Source organism: Euphorbia lathyris, chromosome 10, assembly GCF_963576675.1.
Source record: "Euphorbia lathyris chromosome 10, ddEupLath1.1, whole genome shotgun sequence".
Classification (NCBI taxonomy): Eukaryota; Viridiplantae; Streptophyta; class Magnoliopsida; order Malpighiales; family Euphorbiaceae; genus Euphorbia; species Euphorbia lathyris.
The window spans coordinates 34,499,638-34,526,058 of record NC_088919.1 but is presented as its reverse complement, the minus strand read 5'-3'; the positions used below and the strand labels follow the sequence as shown (position 1 = coordinate 34,526,058).

The 26,421-nt window shown below is 37.1% G+C and overlaps 2 protein-coding genes across 3 annotated transcripts; both read right to left on the bottom strand.

Moving 5' to 3' along the window:
- Nucleotides 1-6,566: 6,566 nt before the first annotated feature.
- LOC136209754 (transcription termination factor MTEF18, mitochondrial-like) lies at nt 6,567-10,139 on the bottom strand. 2 transcript variants are annotated; one of them, XM_066001337.1, is made up of 3 exons: nt 8,360-10,139; nt 8,170-8,238; nt 6,567-7,059 (listed from the first exon to the last, which is right to left on the bottom strand). In XM_066001337.1, the coding sequence occupies exons 1-2, from the start codon at nt 10,000-10,002 to the stop codon at nt 8,211-8,213; spliced, it is 1,671 nt and encodes a 556-aa protein (XP_065857409.1). In that variant the 5' UTR covers nt 10,003-10,139; the 3' UTR covers nt 6,567-7,059; nt 8,170-8,210. The 2 variants fall into 2 exon arrangements, with proteins under 2 accessions (XP_065857409.1, XP_065857408.1); XM_066001336.1 differs by having other exon boundaries at nt 8,170-10,138.
- Nucleotides 10,140-13,617: 3,478 nt separating this feature from the next.
- On the bottom strand, nt 13,618-22,446 carry LOC136208234 (transcription termination factor MTEF18, mitochondrial-like). Its single transcript, XM_065999029.1, has 2 exons — nt 19,170-22,446; nt 13,618-13,746 (listed from the first exon to the last, which is right to left on the bottom strand). The coding sequence occupies exon 1, from the start codon at nt 22,324-22,326 to the stop codon at nt 19,291-19,293; it is 3,036 nt and encodes a 1,011-aa protein (XP_065855101.1). The 5' UTR covers nt 22,327-22,446; the 3' UTR covers nt 13,618-13,746; nt 19,170-19,290.
- Between the last annotated feature and the right edge of the window lie 3,975 nt (nt 22,447-26,421).

The window sequence follows — 26,421 nt, the reverse complement described above, 5'->3', positions numbered from 1 at the left end:
ATGATGAGTGTCACTCTGCTGAGCCTACTCAACTGAGCACCATAACGCAACTTCTGACTGAACTCAAAAGTCTTAAGGAGCTTTTGTGTGTGCTAACCGATATGGTCGCTCAACAGCCAAAGCACGAGTTTGCTACAAAGATGACTAACCTTCATCTACACATGGTGCATCATATGGATACCATTGAAGGAAAGCTGAATGCCTTATCTGCCGCAACCTCCGGTGTAGCTCAGTCAGCTCAAGTAGCTCAAGTCTTCACAGAGCTGACTGCCACTAGAGACTTGGTTTCCTCTTCCTCTCAATGCACAGTAGAGCAAATCGCTGAAGCTATTCGTATGCTAAGCTTATCCAGAGAAGAGATGCAAACTGACCAGGCGAAGTCATCTGAAATCTTCTAACTCGCCAAGTCCACTTATCAGCATGTCACACATCAGTCCAATCAGCGCCATCACTATGATGTTGCACTGCTCAGGATGTATCATCAGTCCTACGCCAAAATGACGGACTCCATTACCTGGATGGGAAAGTCACTTGAGTTCATACTCAGCGTCATCAGCTCTCATATGGAGATTCCGGCATCCGACATGGCTAGTGGTATCAAAGTTTTTGATGGGCTTAAACACAGTACGAGCCAACTCCAACAGTATTCAACACTGCTAACTCGTGCTGTTGATCAAGGGAAGTTTTATGCTGCTATCCCTTAGCCTATTGATGCTGGCAAAAAGGGGGAGAAAGACAAACACCCAGCATGAACTCAAACGAAGAAACATCCTTGTTCCACTTCTGCTGTCCCTCCCAGCACTCAACCTCAGCAACAAGATACAACAAAGTCAAGTTAGCAAACCAAGCCCAAATCGAACCAAGTTTCTGTCAACATTAGGCAATAGATATTTTTAACTTGTGTATTTGCTGCTGACATGTTTCTTGCTATGTTGAGTTAAATATTATCGTATCTTCTTCTAAAACAACTGTGTTATTTGTTTATCGCTTTATGCATATCTTTTGTGTTGATCTAAATTCATGGCCTTTCTCACATATAGTCTTACTTAAACTCATTGAACACAGTAACTGAAGCTTGTGAACATAAAAAAAATTAAATCAAGTACTTGGCCTCTGAGTAAAACTACTCAGTCCCAACTGATTCACTTAGTCTACTTTGATATCTGAACTTAATCTTCCGCTTAACGTAATATCAAAACTGAGTAAAGTGAAAATGTTCCAAGCACTGACCTTACTCTGAAAACTGACCTTAGACTTACTTGATTAAACCTTAAAATGTTTAAAGTAAAACTATGTAAGTGGTTCAACCCTTACGGGGGAGTATCTTAAGAAATGAAGGTCAGCTATCATGGGGGAGCTCAACACTGAGTTCCTTATTGAATATTTTTGCCAACATCAAAATGTGGGAGTTTGTTGAAACACCTTTCCACATGATTTTGATTTGACAAAATTATTTAAATTAAATCTCCATGATAAAAATATTCTAAACACATTAAATTCAAATGCTTTGATTTATTCATACTAATGTGTTTGTTCAATGTTGAGCTATTTAATTCATAAGACATTAAGTTAAATGGCCCAAAGGCCCACAAGAGAAAGTCAAGTCAACGAATCAAAGCCTTACGACCCAAGTAGATCAAAACGCAGTTCGTACTGAGTAAAATGCAGGCCCAGCAAAAAGAAGGATCGAGAAGCCTTCGACCAAAAGCTTCAAGACGAAGCTGCTGAGTTGAGCGACAAGAAAGTCAGGTCAGCGACTGAACTGAATAAACTTGAAGACAAAGTATTTCTACTTTGGGTAAAGTTCAGAAGACGCAAAAAGCTGTCGGGAAGACTTTACCATAAATGTGGAGACATTCTGTTTTTTCTGACGAAAAGCTGCTGAGCATTGCCGAAGATAGAAGATACAAGAATTTGATTGGCCAAGGACGCTGAGCACGTACTGAGTGAAAGCGACAGGAAGCCGTTTCCCTCCAATGGTTATTTCAAAATTCGAAATTACCGGTGCATCAAGTGTCACTATAAATAGGCCACTCAAATGCTTCATTCGATGCAGATCTTCAATCAAGTCGAAACGCTGACCAAATTGATATTCGAAGTTCTGTGAGAAAAGCAAAGCAAAATCTTACACCAATTCCAATTCTGTGTAAAAGTCTAGAGTGATCTAAATCATCTAAAGTGTCTTAGAAATTGTTGTTTAGGACAAGCAAACACTTATCATTTCTAGAAGTATAGAAAGGAGAAGCTGAGTACTCGGTCATAGTACTCAGCGGTAGAAATAGGAGTGAGTAGAGGAATAGAGGAAGGCACTCTTGTATACTCAGCTTGATATTGTAAAAGGTTTGTGCTCTACCTTTAAAGAGCTCAGTAGAGGATTCTAAAAAGCTCGGAAGGAATTCCGGGGACTGGACGTAGGCGGAGAGGCCGAACCAGGATACGTCTGCTGAGTAATATCTTTCTAACCCTTATCTCCTTAAATTATTTCTTGCTATAACACTGCCTAGTTAAACGCAAAAAAGAACAGAAGCTGAGTTGAGTGAACTGAGAAGCTGAGTTCAGGAATAGACTTAAGTGCTATCTCCTGACTCAAGGATAGATTCAGACTTAGTCACCTGTTGACTAAGCTTATATCTAAAACTTACTCAGTTCCACCGTGCTAAAAGACTTCGTGAAAGTCTAAGTTAAAAATTAATTGTCAGCCTTACGTGAAATTTTTTAAATAGTTCGTAACCCCCTTTGAAACTAATATCATCACGTTACACGGGACCAACACCAAATCCTTCCTGAAAATGAGAAGGCATTAGAAAGATGAGGTCCCAAACAACTAGAATTGGGGAGAAAAAAAGTTGAACATCAAATCCCAATCCTAGATCAACCTAACTGATTCAAGAACCAGGTAAAAATGAATCAATGGTAGCTTCATCTTATCTTATGTGACAATAAAAATAACCATAAATTTCATAGTTGGTTTGTTCAGAAAAAATGGAAATAAACCCCAAATCTCAATCCTATCTGCAGCAAATGAAAGCCATTTCTCATATGATATGCTTAACAGAGAAAAACACAATACTTATAATTTTTCAGTTACTTTGTTTCATCAGCCAAACAAAGCATTGAGGCACAACATCAAAGAGGATATGCATTCGGATCAGAAACATCATATTATACATAGAAAGAAAGAAATGGAGCTTACCTCATAAGATAAATCCTTTAGTCGCATATGTATTGACAAAGAACTTAGTGATGAAAATACCAAATTTATCCAATCGATAAGCTATTGAAAACCCAAGAAAGAAGTGGGGTTTGGTTTCATTTTGTTCGTATCAAGTGTTTTTGAGCAAGTAGCAAAGAGCAATAAAAAGGGTGAAAACAATTATCTGAATGAGAATATAAAGATTGCCCCAGATCAGATGTGACATGAATCAAAAGAAGTATAACAAAAAGATTTAGAGTTTGAAGATCGCAATCGTATCGTAGATGAAATGGAAGCTGAGAGAAGTAGATACAACTGCACAAGCAAGACAAGTTAAGTTAAGGGAAGAAATATGGTGAAGGAGCGTATAAATATATTTCCTCTTTACTTCATAAGGTTTTAATATATTTTTATTTTATTTTTAAAATAGACTTTTTATTCTAACGAGTTGAAGACCCGCATAATATTATTTCATTAGTTTTATAATTGATGGTAATTTAAAATGTTATATTATTATTGTGATTTTTCTTATTATTATTTTTAACAGAAAAAACAAGTTGTAGTTTTTCTTATATATAAGGGATTCGATGAGTCAGGAAAGACAAACAAAACAACACATAACTAAAGATAAAACATAGAAACACTGTTTAAAATGTCACCTCTCCAGGCCAAAAAAATCCCACTAACCTCTTGCCATAACTCACGACTAACATTAAGAGGGAAATTTTGAAACACATGGATGTCTCCATGCATAGCTAGCCAGATTATCCGCCACTCTGTTACTTTCTCTAAAGATATGAATTCTGACATCACAACTTTTATTAATAAGCTCAGAACATGCAGGAATAAGGTTGTTACATGTACTCGAGTTACCACCTCTATTACTGCTCATAAGAAATTGCTAAATTACAATCACTCACCATAACAAGATGGTCAACGCTTAAGCTCCACACAAGCTTCAGGTCTTTATAGATAAACCACAACCTTGCTTGAATAGTTGAACAAATACTGATGTTGAGCGCGAAACCTGAAATACAGTTTCCTTCTCGATTTCAAATAACTCGCCACTCCTTGCCGACCCGGGGTTGCCTTTGCCATAACCATCCGTATTTAGCTTGAACATGTTAGCGATTGGAGGATGTCATTGCACCTGAATTTCTCGTCTAGAACCAGTGTGTATGTTCCTCTCCATATCCATCCTATAGGCGATTATGTTTTCTTCAAAACTGGTTCTAAGGAAGTTGATCATCATCTGAAGCTGCTGATCTTTCCCTTCAAACACTCTGTTGCAACGCCATTTCCAGACTCACCAAATAGTGATAGAGAACAAAATTTTCTAATTTCTGCCAAACTCCGGATGAAAAAATCATTAAGATTAAACATTACCCAATATTGCAGGTTCATCGAGTTCCAAAACTATCGCAAACTGACCGGAATAAAAGTATCCCAAATTTATTTTGCTTTTGGTCAGTCCCTCAAAATGTGAAGTGTGGTCCCCGAATGTAATTAAAACTGGAGCAAACCTCCGATTCAATAAAGTCTCACCGATGATGCTTATAGTTCCCTATTAATTTTCCATAAATCACAACCCACAAAATGTGCAGATTTTATACGGAACTTGAATATGCCAAATGCTCTTCCAATTAACATTTTGCAAATTCTCAGTACTATCCAACTGCGTAATATATGTAAAATTAACAGGGAAAAAGCCATTAGAAGACCAAGCCTAGCAAAAACTATCGTGGTTATCGATGTTATCGTCAATAAAAATGCTGTTAAGTTTCTTGGCGATATTGATGCACCTAGAGCTAACGCTCAAACACTCACTAAGAGATAAGTGTACCCCGTTGTTATCAAGTAATGAAATCTGGAAAGTCCAGAATCCCCGAGATTTATACCGCAAGTACCGGACTACTCGATTTTGGATCGTTATTTAGGTGATGGAAAATTGAATTGGGTTTGTTGTTATATTAATATAGTCTAGAGCAACTTATAAATTCCCAAGAGTGAAAATGATGTGATACGATAAAATAAATTAATAGAAATCCGGGTCCGTTACTGTGGTGACGTCAATACCTACCGTCTTTGGTAAAGACAACCAAATTAGACTCACAATATGGATCTACAAATATTGGGACTTTTGAATGGTTCAATCAATATGCTACGCAGACATTAAAGAACTCATAAACATGAAAAGTAATTTGAATAGATAATTGTATTAAAGATGAAGAAATAAAGTGTCTTATGATATAACCAATTTAGAATTCATAGAGAGATCTATAAAAGTAAACAGAAACAAGAGGGTAAGAATCTTTTTTGAAACCTGTCGACTCAAACAATCGTCTTTCTAAACTTGGAGTGGATGAGCACTTTAAGAGTTTGTGGAATTATGATGGATGTAGTTTTTTCAGGTCTTAATGACAGGATGGGAAAAGATGAATTCTCAAAGTGGAATTTTTTTATAAATAATTGTGAATACATAATAATGAAATCTGAAAATTAATTCAAAAGCTTAAACTAGTTAATAATAATTGAAAATTAATTCTTAAATCTGATAGATTAATACATATTAACTAATTAAAAACTATGAACTAATATTTTCTTTGAACTAATCTAAAAAGTAATCTCTGCAAAAAAAAAAAAAAAAAAACTAAATTCTACTTCTAAAATAAAACTAATTAATTTCTGACAACTTCTTAACTTTGAGATGGAAATCCAAGTATATAAATAAAAATAAAAATTGATCCTAAAAATCTGCCAAAATATTTAAGCAGGATTGTTATTCAAATTTGAAATTGAGACTGAATCCAATAAATCTAGTCAAAAACTCCCCTAAATCTGAACCTTAAAAATCTTCACTTTAATCTCTAAAAATCTACACATACTCTTAATATTCTAAATTACAAATTATCATTTATTTTTCGTATTTATCAAACAGTTATATCATTTAATATTTTCAACATTTATAATATTTAACACTTAAAAAATCCAATACTTATTTTTCAGCACTTGTTTTATCTAAAACACTCGAGTCAATAGAAAATTTTAAATCAATCAATAAAAAAATTATAAAGAAATTGCTTTTCCTTTTTAAAGGAGTAAAACATCTTTTTAAACTGTTGAAATCATAATTCGTTCGTTCTAATCCTTTGAAAAATAATAATCACCCACCACTGTTTTTGGATGTTCTGATCGAATACCAAAAAGTATTTTACCCAACACAAATATTTGCTTAACCAATATTTTTAAAAAATGTAATGTTTTCTGATAAACAAACGGGCCAAAGTCATTAAAAATTAAATGAGTCATAGCTACTTAATAATATCAATAAATAAATAGTGAAATTTAAAATTTTGCCATATAATATGATTATTTAAATATAATCTATAACATATTACTATACTTAATTAATAAAAAAAATGCATCAATCATATGAAGGCAATATTAATACACCAAATTTAAAAATCAATCCAAAAAAGTTTATTAATTGTCATGGAGATTGGGTGGGGATCCCAGTGGGGTGGAGAAAGAAATCTCCGTCCCCGTCCCCGCCCCATATGCCCGTCTCTAGAGAACTTTTTTCCCTCGTCTCCAACCCATTTCTTTTTTCCCTTGTCTCCAACCCATATAATAAATGGAGATTCTCCGTCACATTTGCAGCAACCCTAATTTTGTATGAGCTAGGGGTTTGTCTCTATTTGCACTATCTGAGATGGCCCTATAGTCCCATTATCTGCAACAAAGATGCTCACATTCCCTATCTGTCATCATCATCTTCTTCTTCAGATTGAGTTACAATGAATCTACGAACAATGAAATCAACTCCAAACCCACAGGATAGTGGGTTTGACAGCAACAACTCATTTCTGCAGAATGTAAAACAAAACAAAACAAAAAAAAAAAAAAATCAGATCCTTCACATCTCCTTAGGAAGCTAATACTCTGTCAACATCTTCTTGTCCGGAAATTTTACAGGGGACCGGACCGGGTCCTCCAAGGACCCCACGCAAAAAATGACATGCATCTTTTGCGCCTGTAAAAGATCCCCTTCTCGTCCCTTATCAGTAAACAAATCGTTCTCAATAATTAAAACTAGGAAGGAAATAAAATTACAAAGAAAAAACAAGTTGTTCACACTTGAGGAGAAAGATCACAAGAGAAGGGTATTCAAATTATAAAATATGCACTAATGTTGCAACAAAATAGGAAGCATGTCATTGTCTATTGCACGATTGACATATAAAAGCTATAAACATGTGTGTGTGGGTGTGACTACCATCAAACTAATGATAAACATACTCTCAGAATATCACTTGTCCCCCAAAAATTAAGAAATATAATGCCAATTGCAATAACTACACTACACCATATGTGATTGATTACTATGCGAAACGGCATATATATCAACAGGTCGATTTATCAAAGGATAACTAACATGTGTATTTCATAAATGCTCAAAAGCTGGACTGATAGCTCAATCCGATACAATATTGTAAATATCACTGTCACATACACCTAGTTAAACCAAATTTTCTATGCGTTTCTGAATGATTAGAAAAACAATTCCAAAGCACCTATATGATCTTGAAATTTTGAAAAGAACAAAAATCTCAATAAATTTGAAGTCTAGCAATGATAAACATAAAAAATGTGCCCAAAATAAAATCTCCAACACAGAGATTCATGGTCATAATGGGCTCCAAAATTTATCAAATTTATAACATAAGAAAAATGACAGTAAAATAATCAACTCTTGGGTTTGATTTATGATCCACTACAGTTTCAGTAGGTTCACAGACTACTTGAAGCATCTCCTGGTACTAGAACTTGTAATGGACAAATTTTTAAAAGCTCGTGTTAAATTGTAGAATGGGGTATTAAACTAATAGAAACATTCATTTCGGAGATTCCAAATGGTCAGGCATTAACAAAACAAACTAGGAAATCCATATATAAAAAAAGGGACTAGCACTTACTCTTACATCTCCTTTGCTCATATGATGGCATGAACGCATTACTAAGTCAAATTTCCCCAAGTGAGTTCTCTATAGAACAGGCAGAAGCAATTAAGCTATTAGTTAAGCAAAGGACAGCTACTATTCAGAATAAAAGAATTCCTTCAGCTCCTGAAACACTTCAAGGCCTCTAGGATGAAGTTTTACATACTTTCTGATAAAAAAGTTCTCTGTGCAAGCAACTACGGTGCTCAAAGAAAGTACAGCACCAAGAGTTCCTTGCTCTTTGAGCCAATTATACATTGCTACCCTAAGCTCGACTCTCTCGATCGTATACGAAAGATATGATGGAAAGACGACTAAATACGACACGGGACATCTCAAATCATTTACACAAAAATCAATCTTCATTTTGAGAACCTCCTTTTTCTGATTAAGAATTTGAGGGGATGATTTAACCATTTCTATAACATCCTTCCTATCCAAACCAGCTTGCATAATACAATCAAATCTCTCTTGGAGCTCTGCTCCTTTACCTCGGAAAACCTTTAGTGCCTTTACCATTTCTCTCGAGTTCTCTTCAAATCCCAAGTCGGTCAAAAATTTAATCTTCAGCATTTGTGATTTTTTCCTCTCTCCTAAGTTTGGCAATGGTCCAAATGTTGATCCCATCACCCAATTCTTCATCTCTTTTGGGTTCTGCATGATGACATTACGAATTCTCTTCTTTCCCACCTTCAAAGTACAAATCAATGTATTTGTTTTCTTCAATGCATATGAACCCAGCAAAAGCGAATGGGAGCAGATGATCTTCTGTATATCTACTGCCTCCATATCAATTTCATTGAGGAAAAGAAAACATCCTCTCAAATTCAGAAGAAACTTCCCAACTGGCAACTGAGGGAACTGAAGGAACATATGACATATCTGGTTCATCGAGGATCCGAATTTCAATAGAAAACCAATCAGTGATAATGTCTTTTCCCCTGAACTCTCAAAAACAATCCCCGGATGCCGGCTTAACAGCAAACTCAAGTCTTCCTCACTGTAGGCTGTGTTCCTAAGTAAGTTAAGAAGTGTATGCAACTGGCTCCAATTAATGGAGCTATTTTCAGACAAATGCTGCTCAATCCAACAGCATTGTCTTCCCCCTTTTCTCAATATCTCCATTGACTTAATGAAGTCTACATTCACATCCCCAATCAAAAGATAGGGACTACAAACAATCATTTTAGCCATAAAAGACTGCTCAAACCCTAGTTCTTCATAGGCCTTAAGTTTCAATGCCAAGACACCATACTCGTAACGAAAGACTTGTCCTGCTTGTTCATAAATCTTCCCAATCTTATTTCTTGGAATCCCATAATTACATAAAACATGATAATTTTCAAGCAGTAAATCATCATCAGTTAAAAACATCAAATCACGCTTTAGAAGAGGCTTATACTGATAAGGTACTAAACCAGAACTCTCGAAGAAAGGCTCAAATTCATTAATTGGGTGAAAACACAACAAGCGAGTTATAGATTCTCCAATATCAGAATCAGCAATACTAACCTTCTTCAGTAGCTTTCCGAGAAAATTAGGTGAGTTTCTACTAATATGCTCTGCATCAGAAAATTGTAAGCTTCTAGTGCAATGCAAGTAGTCTAAAAGCGCAGCCTGAGCTTGTTTAATGGAGGCATTAGAGATTTGGCAAGCGATATCACGATCCATGCCATCACGAACAATTCCTCTAGTCTTGTAGAACCTAGGGCTATTTGCAGATTGACAGATTATAATTTTATAGAAATCAACAGAAATGGAAGCCAATTTGAGAGTCGCAGGTGTTCGAAGTTTATGCAATAGAGTCATGGCAAGTAGTTCAATACAAAAGAATTTTAGAAGAAAAAGTATATAAATTCCACGGAAATGGAGGTTGTAGAAGGTTCCCTTTCCTGGTATTGAGTTTTCGTTCGGCTAGTTGAACTTGACGGAAAGCACCCAATTTCACAATATTTTCCTTATCAACGTTACTTTAATTTTCGGTTTTTACAAGAGATAATAAGATGCCTATTTACCAAAAATAGGATTTAAGGTTTTTGGGAAAATATTAATTTAGATTTCACTTATAAAATAATATTAATATAGGTTTAACGTTAAAAAAACATATGAATAAAGACATTGATAACGAAATATGATAAATTATTCATATTAATTCGTTAAGTTCTGATTTCTCTCTCCACGTACAATTGATAGAACTTAACAGAGTAATATGAATGACGTCTCACGTTCTATTATTGAGGTCTAAATTAGTATGTTTTTTTAAACGTTAAGATTATATTGGTGCTATTTTGTATGTGGAACCTAAATTGATACTTCTTCAAAAACCGTAAACCTATTTTGGTACCTTATCCCTTTTTATAATCAATACTTTTTGGGTTAATTACAAAATTAGCCTAATGGAGAGAATTTATATTTTTATACTCATTTAGACATGCTACTAAATTAGACTCTTTTAATATATTTTTCAAAAATACCTTTACAAACCCCTCATCATCTTCTTCAACCCATCTAAGAACGAAGAAAACAGAAATAGAAACTAATAGAATCGAAACTCGATTTCCACGCCAATCTAAGAACAACGAAGTAAACAGAAATAGAACTAAGCACAGCGAAGAAAATAGAAACTAATAGAATCGAAACTCAATTTTCATATAATCTCAACGAAGCAGGTAATTGGAAGAATTGCAATAAACGAATTGGGAATACATACAGAAATGCATAGAAACACTAAAGAAAAATTACATAGTTTTGAATGTTTAGAAGAAATTTAATGGTTCATAAATTATCAATTTGCTTTACATTTTATGATTTACGAAGCTATGTTGGGTTCTCATTTTATGATTTTTGGTTCGCGTTTTATGAAACGAGCATATGATTTTGGTTCGTATTTATGAAATGAGCAGCAAAATGCTTCTCATTTCATAAAATGCGAACCTATCAACATAGCTTCTCATTTCATGAAATGCGAACCAAAATAAAATAAATTAGATTAGTGACGTAGATAGTAGCGTAGCAAAGAAATAGATAAAAACTAACTGTGGCAACAGGATAGGAAGGGCAAACAAGGAGCTAGGGAAGAGATATCATCCACAAAGGACTAATATTAGGATGATAAATCCTAGTTCTGAAGCGAAACTGAGAATATGAATAATTTGATCAGTGTATATGCATAGTATTATATATAATATTATAATGTAACAATAAGCTTTGTGATATTACAATTGGAGGTCTGGAGGGGAAACAGATAGAGAAGCAGATTTCAATTTCGTATACACCTCCTTCATAAGGAGTGTATTGAAGGTCCTTTATCATGAAAGACCATCTTGGCTGGTCTTCATTCAAAGGACTTGCATAATAGCAAACATGAATTAACAGAAAAACAAGAAGAAGAATAATGCACAACTCCTGGGTGAAACAAAAAATGAGATACCTCGACAACTTAGGAGCCATCTGGGTAACTCCTGCCGGAGTTGGTTCAACTCCAACTGCATGCGTATGTGAAGGCGCTGAATATCGGACAACATTGTATGCTTAGGGTATACCGGTTTATGGATTTTTTTAAGTTTATGGTGTATCCAAATTGAAAAGGTTGTTCAATTTATAGTGGTTTTTAGGGTGGAAAAGTGAAAGGTCATGGAGAAGGGAAAAGGGTGGAGTATGTTGCTGTGTTAATTGCATTGTAATTGTGGTCTAATCAATGATTTCTTTTTGCATTGCAGGTAACTAGACAATTAGATAATACTTTTTGGGGAATGAAGATGAACCATTTGTATTTCACATCGAGTTGCTATTGATTTTATTCTGACTAGATTCAACAATTGAATTAAACTCTTGTGTATACAGATTATGAGTATTGTCTGTAATTAATTTCAAATCTTTGATATATATATATATAGTTTGATGTTCATTGAGTACTATTATTTCATTATTCAGGTACATACATGAATTGGCTTCTAAATAAAATCCAGAAATTTCAAATGAAATACCAAGCAAAGAAGAAAGCAAGCCAATTCGGATTAAAAAATGTCATATAAAGAACAATAGGAAGACAAATAATGAAACAAATTTGTTATCTGAAAATAAATCCCTTGACATAATTGATTAGGACCTATGTCATATGTAACACACTACAATGACATAAATCATTATGAAAACTGTCATCACAATAACCAATAAGCCAATTTCTCATAATGTTTTTGACATTTTTATTTAGTAGGCTGTCATTTAAGGGTAATATAGGTGACAGTAATAATAAATAAGTCATCATTGAAATACGCATAAGATATCAGCGTACCAATATACTGATGCCATGTGAGGTTATTTCAAATGACAGAATGCAACCGTCATCTGAAGTTCTATCAGACGGTAACGAGCCCCGTGACAATTTTATTTTCTGTTGGACGATTTTGAACCATCATTTGAAGTTCTTCTCGGCATAGTGATAGATGTTCATTGAGTATTTGTATGAATATAAATGTTGTTGATGTTGGTCTAAGTACTTGATTTGAGTAGAGTTAGCAAGGTCAGAATCAATGCATAGGTATGACAGATTAGAGTTTGTGTCCTTATGAAATGTGTATGAACTTAGTTTCGCTAGTATTATGAGCTTTTACTTCCAGCAACTGTTTTTGTGAAGTTACCCTCTTATGTTTAATACCATTAAGCTTATTTGTTTATTGTGTAAAGCGTCATTTCTACCATTAAGCCATCATTTCTACCATTAAGGTATCTTTGATACATTGGCTTTATTATCCACACTCCAATTTATGGACTTTTGTAACATCAATTAGGAGATTCAAACGCAAATATTGTAAAGCTGGAAAAATTAGGAATCATGACATTTGTTGGGTGGACTTAGCAAGACCAGAATCCATTGTTTACTTGCCAAACATAGATGTTCAATGCTTTAGATGTTATGTTTTGACTTGAATAGGTAGGAAGGAAGAATCTACAAAAAAAAAACTATATCCACAAGTTAGACAAACAAGTTAGGCCTCACACATTTGAAAATTAAAGGAAACTTAATCTTCAAGTTGTGGAACTGCTTAGTACGCTCCCTCTTGCACATCATGCCCCTATTGCATGCTCCTTGTTGGGGTTTAATGTCCTATAGACAATTGTTGTAGGATATAAACCAGTTGTAAATGAATCATTCATTATCGTTTGTTTTATAAGATATAGTATGTTAAACTATATAAAGGTCTTTATCTTTTATCAGAACTAATTAAGTTAAATAAAACAAATCTCAAGTTTATTTAAGTAATCATAAAATGTTTATACAAACATGAAATGAGACTAAACTTTATAATAAACCAATACAATTAAAACAACCCCATGTTAAGTAATATGTTTGTGGGATTAACATAGTGTTGTTGAGACTTGCACGTAATAATGTCTTCTGTTGTGAAGAGAGAGCTGGTCTCACAAGCTTCAAATATATGAAGATGTCAACAAAAAAAAAGTCTATGATTTATCCCAAATGTTTTTTTTTTGTGGATCATCTATTGCTTTCTTTGCCTCCTCCACTATCCTGTATTGACATAACCAAATCCACTGTGAATAGAGAGGAAAAGATGATAAGTTCCCTTACTACAGACTGAGGAATGATTAAGAACCAAGAAAAACAAAAGATATTTCGTAAATGCTCAATCAGATATATAACAATATGAATTGCTCAATGATTGTTATTGATATGTAATTCGTATATATGCAGAGTACAGTTTACTTTGTAGTGAAAGACTAACCCTATATTCTAGGCTAGAAATAGGGAACTAAGCTGTGTGAAATATACAGATAAGATATCATCTATAAATAAATAATATATACTCTAATACACCCCCGTAGTCGATAGGTTCGGAGACCGAACATTGAGACTGTTGTGAAAATCTTCAAAGAGCGGTGAGGGGCAGTCCTTTGGTGAAGATGTCAGCGATTTGATATCTAGAAGGACCGTGTAGGACTCAGACTTCTCCTTTAGCAACCCTTTCCCGGACAAAGTGAATGTCCATTTTCACATGTTTGGTGCGGTGGTGTTGAACTGGATTTCCTGTGAGGTAAATTGCGCTGACATTGTCACAATATACTACTGTTGATTTCTGAATTGGGCAGCCAAGCTCAAGAAGAAGATTACGTATCCAACATGTTTTAGACACTACATTTGCGACCCCATGGTATTCTGCTTCTGCACTTGAGCGAGATAGAGTGGGCTGTCGTTTGGTTGACCAAGAAACAAGATTATTGCCAAGAAATACACAATAGCCTGATGTCGATAGACGAGTGTAAAGACAACCCGCCTAGTCAGCACCAATGTAGGAAGTTAATTGACCTAGAGCAGATGAAATTAGAGTAAGACCGAGATCAAGGGTGCCTTGAATATACCTAAGAATTCGTTTGAGGGCAGCCATATGAGATGTCTTGGGATCGTGCATGAACAAACAGATCTATTGGACTGCGTATGATATGTCAGGTCTGGTGAGTGTGAGATATTGGAGAGCACCTGCCAATTTTCTGTATTCTATGGGATCGTGGTAGGCGGAGCCGGAGGTAATGCTGAGCTTCTGCTTACTGTCGACAGGAGTGGTGACTGGATTGCAGGATCCAAGTCCAGGTTTGTCAATGATTTCTGAAGCATATTTACGTTGAGATAGAAATAGAGAACCGAGTGAGTAAGTGACAGAAATCCCCAAGAAGTAGTGTAGCGGACCCAAGTCTTTCATTGCAAATTCTGATTTCAATTTTGAAAATATCGAATCTTGAAGCTTGTTAGAGGAGGTAACTAAGACAATATCATCCACGTACATGAGAATATAAGTTGTGTTTGTACTGTGTTGATAAACAAATAAGGAGTGATCAGATATGCTATTGGTGAAACCCATGAAGATGACAAATGCGGCAAATCGCTGGTACCAGGCCCTTGGGGCTTGCTTGAGTCCATACAATGATTTTTAAAGCAAGCAGACATGGTCAGGATGCTTCGAATCACGAAACCCCAATGGTTAGTGCATGTATACTGTTTCACTGAGGTCTCCGTGTAAAAAGGCATTTTTGACATCTAACTGGCGAAGATTCCAATTTCTGGAAAGAGCAATACTGAGGACAGCTCAAATAGTTGTCGACTTAACCACAGGGCTAAATGTTTCACCACAGTCAATTCCGACCAATTGTCCTGATCCATTCCGCACTAGCCGTGCTTTATATCTTTCAAATGATCCATCGAACTTGGTCTTGTGCCTGAAAATCCACCAACTACGAATAATATTAGCATTTTTTGGACGGGGTACTAGTACCCACATTTTATTTTCAATAAGAGCCTCAAACTCATCAGTCATGGTTTCTGTCCAATTTGGATCATGCAAGGGCTGGTGTTTTGGGGATAGGGGATATAGCAGGTGATGCAGAAGCGGATAGGTTAAGCATACGACGGGGTTTGTATATCCTATGTTGTGCTAGTGTGGTCATAATATGAGTGTTAGGATTAGGTAATGTGGCTATTGGTAACTCGATAGCCATGGCTGTGCGAGATGGAGAGGGTGAGGCGCGGCTGTTTGTCGAACTCGAGTTTGGTATAGCAGATGGGAGAGCAGGGGACGAGCGGGATTGGATAGACGGGGGAGACGATAGAGTCTCGTAAGATGCAAGGGACGCAGGGGAGGATGATGACCGAGAAGACACAGGGGAAGTCGACGATGCGGAAGATACGGGGGACGACGGGGAGGAGTTTGACCAGGGGGACGATGGAACTGAGGGATAAGGCAGAGACGCGGGGAATTATACTAACGTGGGGGGCGACAAGGACGACTTGCAAAGGTGGACGACAGGAGTATAAAGGAGCAGACCGTCGGCTGCTGTAGGGTGGTCAGGGATGGACCCGCGATTCGCCGGTTGTGGCGAAAAGGGATAGACAGATTCGTTAAATACGATATGTCGGGATATAACTATTTTATTTTTGGACGGATCATAGCACTTGTATCCCCTATGGTTAGTGGGATAGCCGAGAAATACACACGGGTACGAACGAGCCTCTAGCTTATGACGGGACGGAGAGGGAATAAGAGGAAAACATAAGCACCCGAAGATACGGAGATGTGAATAAGTGGGATCTTTCTGATACAGAATTTTCGTATGAGATTGATAACCCAAGATTTTGTGAGGGTAAATGTTCACAAGATAAGTGGCTAGTTCAAGGGCATGGTGCCAAAAACTAAATGGAATGGATGCATGGTTCATGACAGTTCGAATGACATTATTAATAATTCGAATTGTTCATTCTGATTTTTTCCATTTTGAGGTGATGTGTATGGACATGAGTAGCGAAATTGCATCTCGTTAGTATGACAAAATTGACGAAAAGAATTGTTATTGAATTCACCTCCATTGTCACATTGAAAAACTTTAATATCACGTTCAAATTGCGTGCGAACAAATGAACGAAAACTAAGAAACACAAAATAAACTTGAGATTTTTGGGCTAATGGAAAAGTCCATAAATAATTTGTATAATTGTCAAGAAACAGCACATAGTAACGATGACCACTGGAACTTAAACTGGGAGATATCCAAATATCGCTATGAATTAAATCAAACGACATACAAGGAAAATCGTAAGAGGACTGAAACGGTAATTTAACTTGTTTTCCATTAACACAGGAAGAGCAAACAGAAACATCATTAATCCTATTACAAGAAATCAAATTGTTATTCAGCAGGGCGTTCAAAATGGGAGGCCCTGGATGTCCTAAACGATTATGCCAAACATCAGAAGACAGTGCAGTAAAAACAGAATGAGAGGAATGGTGAGGTGAATGGACTAGATATGACTGGATATAGGTCCCTCATACTGTTACATCTCATGATACGTGTTCCCGTATGTAAATCCTTCACAGAAAAACCCAACAGATCAAATTCTACAGAAACTTGGTTACCTCTAGTAAATTGACGGACATAAATAAGATTTTTAATGAGTTGAGGAGCATGCAAAACATTGTTTAATCTTAAAGGGTGATGTTTAGTGGCTAAAGATGCATTACCAGATCCACAAATAGGCACATAATGACCATTACTGACAATAATATTTCCATTGAGGCTCGAATTAAAATAAGAAGTGAGTGTACCTTTGCGAGATGTCATGTGAGATGTGGCTCCTGTGTCCATGTGACATTGATCAGAAGGTGGTGTAATCGACATGGTGTGTATTGCTTGTGCAATATCAGTTGGTGCATACGACGGGGAGGCCATATGAAAATATGCTTGCAGTATGGGAGGGCAAGGTCAGAGAATGCCAGGTTGTGGTGGTTGTCGACCTGATGTCGGATAAGGGCAAGGTGGAGTTTCCCACGGTTGTTGCAGCGCCCACGGGTAAGAGTAGGCCCACGGCGGGAAGGTGGCTGGACGGTAACCAGGATGCATCGACGAGCGGGAGTGGTAGCGGCCTCCTCTACCGTGGTTCTGTCATCCGCCGTATCTACCACCGTGGTAGAATTGAGGTGCGCGGTGTTGCGCATGCCGCGCTGGAGGGAGTTCGACGGCTGTGCGGCGGAGTCGGTGGAAGAGGCGGTTAGGGCGACTGAGTCTGAAGACAGAATGTTTTTGCGGGCACAGGTTGTCTCTTCAAGGATTAGCATGGATCTGGCTTTGTGAAAGGGAGGGAGGGGGTCCCCATGGCGGATCTGAGTTCCAATTGTATCATAGGCATCGGTTAAACCAGATATGAGTTAGAGAACGATTTGGTCATTGGTAACAGAACAATCTACATTTGATAACTGATCGGAGAGGGATTTGAGGTGCTGACAATAAGAGGAGATATCAGAAAAATCGTCTAGTTTGGTTTTTGAGAATTCATGTTGAAGGAAGAGAGCACGAGAGTGCTTGTCGTCTGAGAATATGTCCTGTAGACGGTTCCAAGCTGTGGTTGCGGTGGAATCGGCTTCAATAACGGTGTGAAGCAGATCAATCGAAATACTGCTGTAAATCCATTAGAGGACCACAGCATCAATACGGGACCATAGTTTAGGGTTTTTGGTTTGTAGAGAGTTGGCGGAAGGGTTTGTGGGTGGGGGGAGGAATAATGTGGTCGAGGACTTGGAAGGGTTTGGGATGGAGTTTGAACAAGATGGCCCAGGTTGGGTAGTGACCTTTTTCAATGTCCAGGGTAATTTTGATGAAGGTTGAGATATTTGATACTGAGAGGGAGGGATGAGTGGTATAATTTGTTTCGTTGGTGGGTGAATCGGTGTTGGAATTTTTGGTGTTAGGGGTGTTTGTGTTTGAGGTGGCCGATGTGTTGGTCATGGCGGCGGCTTAGGGTTTCGGCGGCGATGAGGGAGGTAGGAGGAGAGAGAGAGGTCGAACGGAGAGAGAGAGAGAGAGAGGTAGACTAGGTTTTAGTCTCTAAGACCATGTAACCATATAAACTGCTCATTGATTGTTAGAGTACAGTTTACTTTGTAGTGAAAGACTAACCCTATATTTTAGGCTAAAAATAGGGAACTAAGCTGTGTAAAATATACAGATAAGATATCATCTATAAATAAATAATATATACTCTAATAAGATACAATTTTAGATATCACCGATCTACTACTTAGACCAAGTTAAACTAAGTTTTCTACAAGTTCTTGAATGATTAGAAAAACAATTGCAATGCACCTATAAGATCTTAAAATTAAACAATTTCAAAAGAACAAAAATCTCAGCACATTTGAAGTCTAGCAATTAATAATCATCCAAATACAAAAAAAAAAAAAAAAAAAAAAAAAAAAAAAAAATTGAAATCTCAATAACACAGAGATTTGTGGGTTCCAAAATTTATCATATTCCTAACATAAAGAAAATGACAGCAAGATTATCAACTCTTGAATTTGATTCATGGGGTGTTAAACTAATAGAAACATTCATTTTGGGGGATGGATGCAAAATGGTCAAGTATTTAGCTAAAATAATTAGGATATCCATATTTAAAATAAATAGATAACACTTACCTCTTACATCTCCTGAATGCATTACTAAATCAAATTTCCCTGAGTGAAAACTTTAACGCACATTCTCTATAGAACAGGCAGAAACCAAGTAAACTATTAGTTAAGGAATGGACAGCTAATGTTAAGAATAAATTTTTTCCTTCAGGTCCTGCCACACTGCAAGGCCTCTAGGATGATGTTTTACATACTTTCTAACAAATAAGTTCTCTGTGCAACCAAGTATAGTACTCAAAGATAGTACAGCACCCAAAGTTCCTTGCTCTATGAGCCAATTATGCATTGCTACCCTAAGCTTGACTCTCTGGATTGAATAAGAAAGATATGCTGGAAAGGCAGCTAAATACGACACGGGACATCTCAAATCATTTACACAAAAATCAATTTTCATTTTGAGAACTTCCTTTTTTTGATTAAGAATTTGAGGGGATATCTTAACCATTTCAATAACATCCTTCCTATCCAAACCAGCTTGCATGATACAATCGAATCTCTCTTGGAGCTCTGATCCTATACCTAGGAAAGCCTTCAGTGCCTTTCTCATTTCCTTTGAGTTCTCTTCAAATCCCAAGTCAATCAAAAATTTAATCTTCAACATTCTTTGCTTCTCTCCTAAGCTCGGCAATGGTCCTAATTTTGATCCCATCACCCAGTTCTTCATTTCGTTTGGGTTGTGCAGGATGAGGTTACGAATTCGCGCCTTTCCTACATTCAAAGAAGAAATCAAGGTATGTTTTTTCTTCAATGAGCATGAACCCAGCAAAAGCGAATGGGAGCAGATGATCTTCTGTATATCTACTGCCTCCATATCAATCTCATTGAGGAAAAGAAAACATCCCCTCAAATTCAGAAGAAACTTCCCAACTGGCAATTGAGGGAACTGAAGAAACATGTGACATATCTGTTTCATTGAGGATCCAAATTTAAATAGAAACCCAATCAGTGATAATGTCCGATCTCCTGAACTCTCAAAAATAATCCCTGGATGCTGGCTTAACAGCAGATCCAAGTCTTCCTCACCATAGCCTGTGTTCATAAATAAGTTCAGAAGTGTATGCAAGTGCTTCCAATTATAAGAACTATTTTCAGAAAAATCCTGCTCAATCCAACAGCATTGTCTTCCCCCTTTCCTCAATATCTCCATTGACTTAATGAAATCTACATTCACATCCCCAATCAAAATATAGGGACTACAAACAATCATTTTAACCATAAAATACTGCTCAAACCCTAGTTCTTCATAGGCCTTAAGTTTCAAGGCCAAGACACCATGCTCATAACGAAATACTTCTTCTGCTTCTTTATAAATCTTCTCAATCTTATTTCTCGGAATCCCATAATTACATAAAACATGATGATTCTCCAGCAGTAAACTATCACCAGTTAAAAACATCAAATCACGCGGAAGCAGAGGCTTATACTGACAAGGTCCCAAACCAGAACTCTCCAAGAAAGGCTCAAATTTTTCCTTCAGCTCCTGCCACACCTGAAGGCCTCTAGGATGATGTTTTACATACTTTCTGACAAAAAAGTTCTCTGTGCAAGCAACTACAGTGCACAAAGATAGTACAGCACCAAGAGTTCCTTGCTCTTTCAGCCAATTATTCATTGCTACCCTAAGCTTGACTCTCTCGATTGTATAAGAGAGATATGATGGAAAGGCGACTAAATACGACATGGGACATCTCAACTCATTTATAAAAAAATCAATTTTCATGTTGAGAGCCTCCTTTTTCTGACTAAGAATTTGAGGGGATTTTTTAACCATTTCAATAACATCATTCCTATCCAAACCAGCTTGCATGATACAATCAAATCTCTCTTGGAGCTCTCCTCCTTCACCTCGGAAATACTTCAGTGCCTTTTCCATCTCCTTCGAGTTCTCTTCAAATCCCAAGTCCATCAAAAATTTAACCTTCAGCATTTGTGATTTTTGCTTCTCTCCTAAGTTTCGCAATGGTTCAATTTTTAAACCGATCACCCAATTCTTCATTTCTTTTGGGTTGTTCAGGATGAGGTTACGAATTCGCTTCTTTCCTACATTCAAAGAACAAAGCAAGGTATTTGTTTTCTTCAATGAACACGAACCTAGCAGAAGCGAATGGGAACAAATGATATTCTGTTTATCTACTGCCTTCATGTCAATCTCACTGAGGAAAAGAAAACATCGCCTCAAATTCAGCAGAAACTTCCCAACTGGAAATTGAGGGAACTGAAGAAACATCTGAGATATCTGGTTCATTGAGGATCCAAATTTAAATAGAAATCCAATCAGTGATAATGTCTTTTCCCCTGAACTCTCAAAAATAATCTCGGGATGTTGGCTTAAGAGCATCCCCAAGTCTTCCTCACTATAGCCCGTTTTCCTAAATAAGTTTAGAAGTGTATGCAACTGGCTCCAATTATAAGAAGTATTTTCCGACGTATGCTGCTCAATCCAACAACATTGTCTTCCCCCTTTGCTCAATATCTCCATTGACTTAATGAAATCTACATTCATATCCCCAATCAAAATATAGGGACTACAAACAATCATTTTAACCATAAAATACTGCTCAAACCCTAGTTCTTCATAGTCCCTAAGTTTCAGTGCCAAGACACCATACTCGTAACGGAAAACTTCTTCTGCTTCTTTATAAATCTTCCCAATCTTATTTCTTGGAACCCCATAATTACATAAAACATGATAATTCTCCAGCAGTAAATCATCATCAGTTAAAAACATCAAATCACGCGGAAGAAGAGGCTTATACTGACAAGGTACTAAACCAGAACTCTCGAAGAAAGGCTCAAATTCATTAATTGGGTGAAAACGCAACCAGCGAGTTACAGAGTCTCCAATATCAGAATCAGAAATACTAACCTTCTTCAGTAGCCGCCCGAGAAAATTAGGCGAGTTTTTACTCATATGCTCTGCATCAGAAAACTGTAAGCTTCTAGTGCAATGCAAGTAGTCTAAAAGCGCAGCCTGAGCTTGTTTAATGGAGACATTAGAGATTTGGCAAGCGATATCACGATCCATGCCATCACGAACAATTGCTCTAGTCCTATAGAACCTAGGGTTATTTGGAGATTGGCAGATTATGATTTTGTAGAAATCAACAGAATTGGAAGCCCATTTGAGAGTAGAAGGTGTTCGAAGTTTATGCAATAGAGTCATGGCTACTGCTAGTACTTGAATACATAACAATTTCGGAAGAAAAAGTGAAAAACATATGAACTCCACGGGAATGGAGGTTGAAGAAGGTACCTTTTCTGGTACTTGACGGAAAGCGCCCAATTTCACAATATTTTCCTTATCAATGTTCCTTTAATTTTCAGTTTTTTATAGTTAATATTATTTTCACATATTTTTTTTTTAGAGACATTCGAATTTTATTAAACGCTCAATATATCATGAGTCTTGGTTCAGAAAGTGAATTAATCTCTGCATATTGAAACTTGTTGAAAGCTTTAGAACTTATTTAAAATTATTTATTAGTTTATGAACTTGTTTAAAAGCGATTGAATCTTATTTTTAAGAATATTGGTCTCTAATCTAACTTGTAATGGTGACATTCAATTTGAAATCCCTTCCAAAGAACAGAATTCATTTTTTAATTTAAAAAACTAATTATATCACTTTAGTTAATTTTAAAGAACTAATAGGCATAACTTTTTTAATCAATTTGATTTTATTTTATATATAATACGTGCTATTTGATTTTTATCTATTCAAAATGTTGAATTTTATTATTCTAAGTCTAAGAGGTTAACGAGGAGGGTGGAGGAAACAGGTGAGGTAGCCGCCTAGAGAGAGAAGGCTGAGCTTCTCTCTCTAGGCGGCTACCTCACCTGTTTCCTCCACCCTCCTCGTTAACCTCTTAGACTTAGAATAATAAAATTCAACATTTTGAATAGATAAAAATCAAATAGCACGTATTATATATAAAATAAAATCAAATTGATTAAAAACCTTCTCTCTAGGTTTTTCCCTAATCTTTGCCCCCCTCCTTTGCAGCCCACCACCTCTTCCTCTGTGCCGTCTCCTTCTTTCTTTCCATTCCTTGTCTCCTTTTCTCCTTTTCCAATTTTTTTTTACAACTCTAAGCTACAACAAACTAGCTAGATCTAATCGGAGGAGGGAGAAGGAAGCTTGTCTTCCTTCTTCCTCCTTCCATTTATGGTTGTTTTTTCATTTTTTTCTAGCTTTTTAGTGTTTCGTTTTCAGTTGAAAACTCATTCCTTTCTTCGGATTTTCTCCATTTGATTCGCATTCGTTAGCTATATCTCTGTCGTTTACGCTTTTTTCAGATTTAGCAAGAGCGGAAACGTGTTATTTTATTCGTAGATCTACAGCTCTACGGGGTTGCACCAGTAAAAAGGACTCAGATCCAGGTAGTCCAGTTAGTCGGAAGAAACTAAATGATGACGATTGGTTTGCGGTGGCTTTTATGTGGAGTTGGATTCGGGAGAAGTATGAGTTTTATCGTCTTATTGTTGTAGTTGTACCTTTATGGTTATTTTTGCTCTTTGTAGTCCTTTTATTTCATTTATGGATGTTATATTAGGCATTTGCCTGTACTTGTGTAAGGTTTTATCCCTTGCTATTTTCATGATGTACTCGTATTTTATCATCTAATGAAATGATTAAGCATCTTTATCAAAAAAAAAAATGTTGAATTTTATTTATGATTTATTATTTGTAACATTTGTTACTCGATTAATCCAAAATATTATTTTCATCTAACCTATTATTTGTTAATATTTTTCTCCTCAAGTATTAAAATTGTTGAAATCTCAACTAGTAATTTATCATCCATACCCATTGAGATTTCATCAATTTTGATAGATCGGATCATAAATGTTAACAAATAATTATTTAATAGGTGAGGAACAAATACCAATTGTTTGAATAGGCCAAGAGCCACGTAATGCTTCAAGTTATTTTTAAAGTGATCAAGAGTCAAATAGGTAGGTAAAACTATCTTCAACAATCTACTCTCTTTTTTTGTAATCCAATTTTTTTTTCTATTTCATCTTTGATAACTAGCGTTGAACTTCTGACCGGGTTCCTTCCCTGTGAGGGGGCGTCGTTGGGTTCGACGGGGGAAGCTCCGATGCCAAAGTCAGTATAGGAATAATGAATAAACTATACTGACAAGAGTAGGGTTTAGAGCGTGAATGTGAATGTGTACCTCAATAGCTTGTGATGCAAGCTATTTATAGTCATGTGATCGTAACTCCCAGTAACCAGAAAGTCTCCATTAATGCCTCATTAATGGTGGTTTCAGATCTCTTTTAAGCATGGTCGTTAGCTCATTAACGGATCATTAAGTGCCTTTATTGGGAATCGGCTCAATCGTTCGGCGGGCGGATTGAAGCATGATGGCGGGTCTCACGTAGGTTTGACTACGGATAGTGTGTGGCGGAATCTAGGTGATCCAATCCGCCACTCGGATGACTTGCTTGATACGCCATTGCTTCCCAGACCGTCCAAATACGCGGCCGTTTTAGTAAATATCCTTTTTGATCCCATGGATAATATCCCGATGTTATCAATCTTCAATATAGAGTCGCTATAATAACATTTTTCCAAATATATATTCAATTTATAACCTCAAAAGAATATTTTTTAACAACTAATATTTTAGTATTATTATATTTTTTTGGTAGGATTTAGTATTATTATATTAATTATTATATTTATTTATATTAATTTTATTATTAATTAAAATATATCCAAATTTAATTTTTGTCATGTTTAATCACCTAATATTTTTCATTCATTGGCAACAATTCAAACAAAAAAGGGTCGCCTTGCTAGCCGCACCTCTAACATTCCAAAATAATCTCGGGATGCGGGTCGCCTTGCTAGCCGCACCTCTAACATTCCAAACAAAAAAGTCCATCAGAAGGAAGACAACTGATCATAGGCCCAAATCCTAGAGCAGGTATTTAAAAGGTATTTATTTTGTATATTTAATAATAGTTTTAATTGATGTAGAAATTTCGAACAACTGTAGTTTTCAAAGTTTCAGATTACAAAATAATTTTTCTCTCTCTTGGCGACTCCCATGGCAAAGGAGCGTGAGGCGAGATCTAGGTCGACTTTTGGAGGAGCGGGCGGCCGATCGACGAAGGAGGCGGCGGATTGTGACGTAGCTAGGGGGCTGGCGGAGGAGGCGAGGAGATCGGCGCCTGGTTCTCCGCGTGGTAGACGGTTGCGCGCCGACCGTGTCCAAGAGAGATCGAGGGAGCGAGGTTCGGTTCCGGCGGCATTGGTTGATGGGGCGGGATTTCGTATCTCAGAGCGTGGCCAGGAGAAGGCCGTGACATCGGTGGCGCCCGGTCTGGTTGGTGTCGAAGGCGGGTTTGTGGGCGATGTTGGGTTGCCGGCTGTAGGAGAGGGAGGGCAGGAGCGGGGGGCAGGATCTTGCTTGCTCTTGGCCTGCGATGTGGCAAGCCCCGCCCCGGCTGGGGAGGGCGGCAGGCCCGCGCCTAGAGCTTCGGCTAGTGTAGGCAGCGTTGCGGTGAAGCCGGCAGTGAAGGAGGATGCCCTGGGCGAGGCCCCGACGACTGTCATGGATTCTAGGGCGATTAGGAATTTTGAGGCTCCCCCGTTGAGTGGGGCTTTGGCACAGGGGGCTGCATGCCAGAATGTCTCAGTTCCTAGTTCTAATCCCGCTTTTGTTGGTAACCCTGGAATAGGGCTGGGGAATTTATCCTGGAGAGATAAGGTGATGGGGGTGGTTGAGGAAGAACCCATGATTGAGGATGACATTATCGAGGGGGATTATGAGGGAGTTTTTTCTGACTCAGATATTGAGGATGGTGAGCAAGAGGACCCGTTGTGTCCTGTTATCCGGCTTTCATCGGAAGATAAGCAGATTCTTAGATCCAAATGGAAACTCTCCTTAATTGTCACTGTGCTTGGGAAAAGGATAAGCTTCAATTACTTTGCCTAGAGGATCCAGGCCCAATGGGCAAAGAAAGGGAAGGTTACTATCACAGACCTGGAGAATGACTATTATGTCATAAAATTTACAAGGGCAGAAGATTATAATGCAGTAGTTAATGGTGGACCTTATATCATCTCCAATCATGTTTTAGCGGTGAGGCCATGGATCCCAAATTTTAATCCGCATGATTGCTCTGTTAATAGGATCCTTACCTGGGTTAGATTCCCAGGTTTATCCATTGAATACTATAACGAAAGATTTCTGAATAAGATTGGTGGCCTGGTTGGGAAAGTTCACCACGTTGACAAAACTAC

Bases quoted from the DNA above. Each gene is read 5' to 3' on its own strand.
- LOC136209754 (XM_066001336.1), bottom strand. From the start codon at position 10,002: ATGACTCTATTGCATAAACTTCGAACACCTGCGACTCTCAAATTGGCT.
- LOC136208234 (XM_065999029.1), bottom strand. From the start codon at position 22,326: ATGACTCTATTGCATAAACTTCGAACACCTTCTACTCTCAAATGGGCT.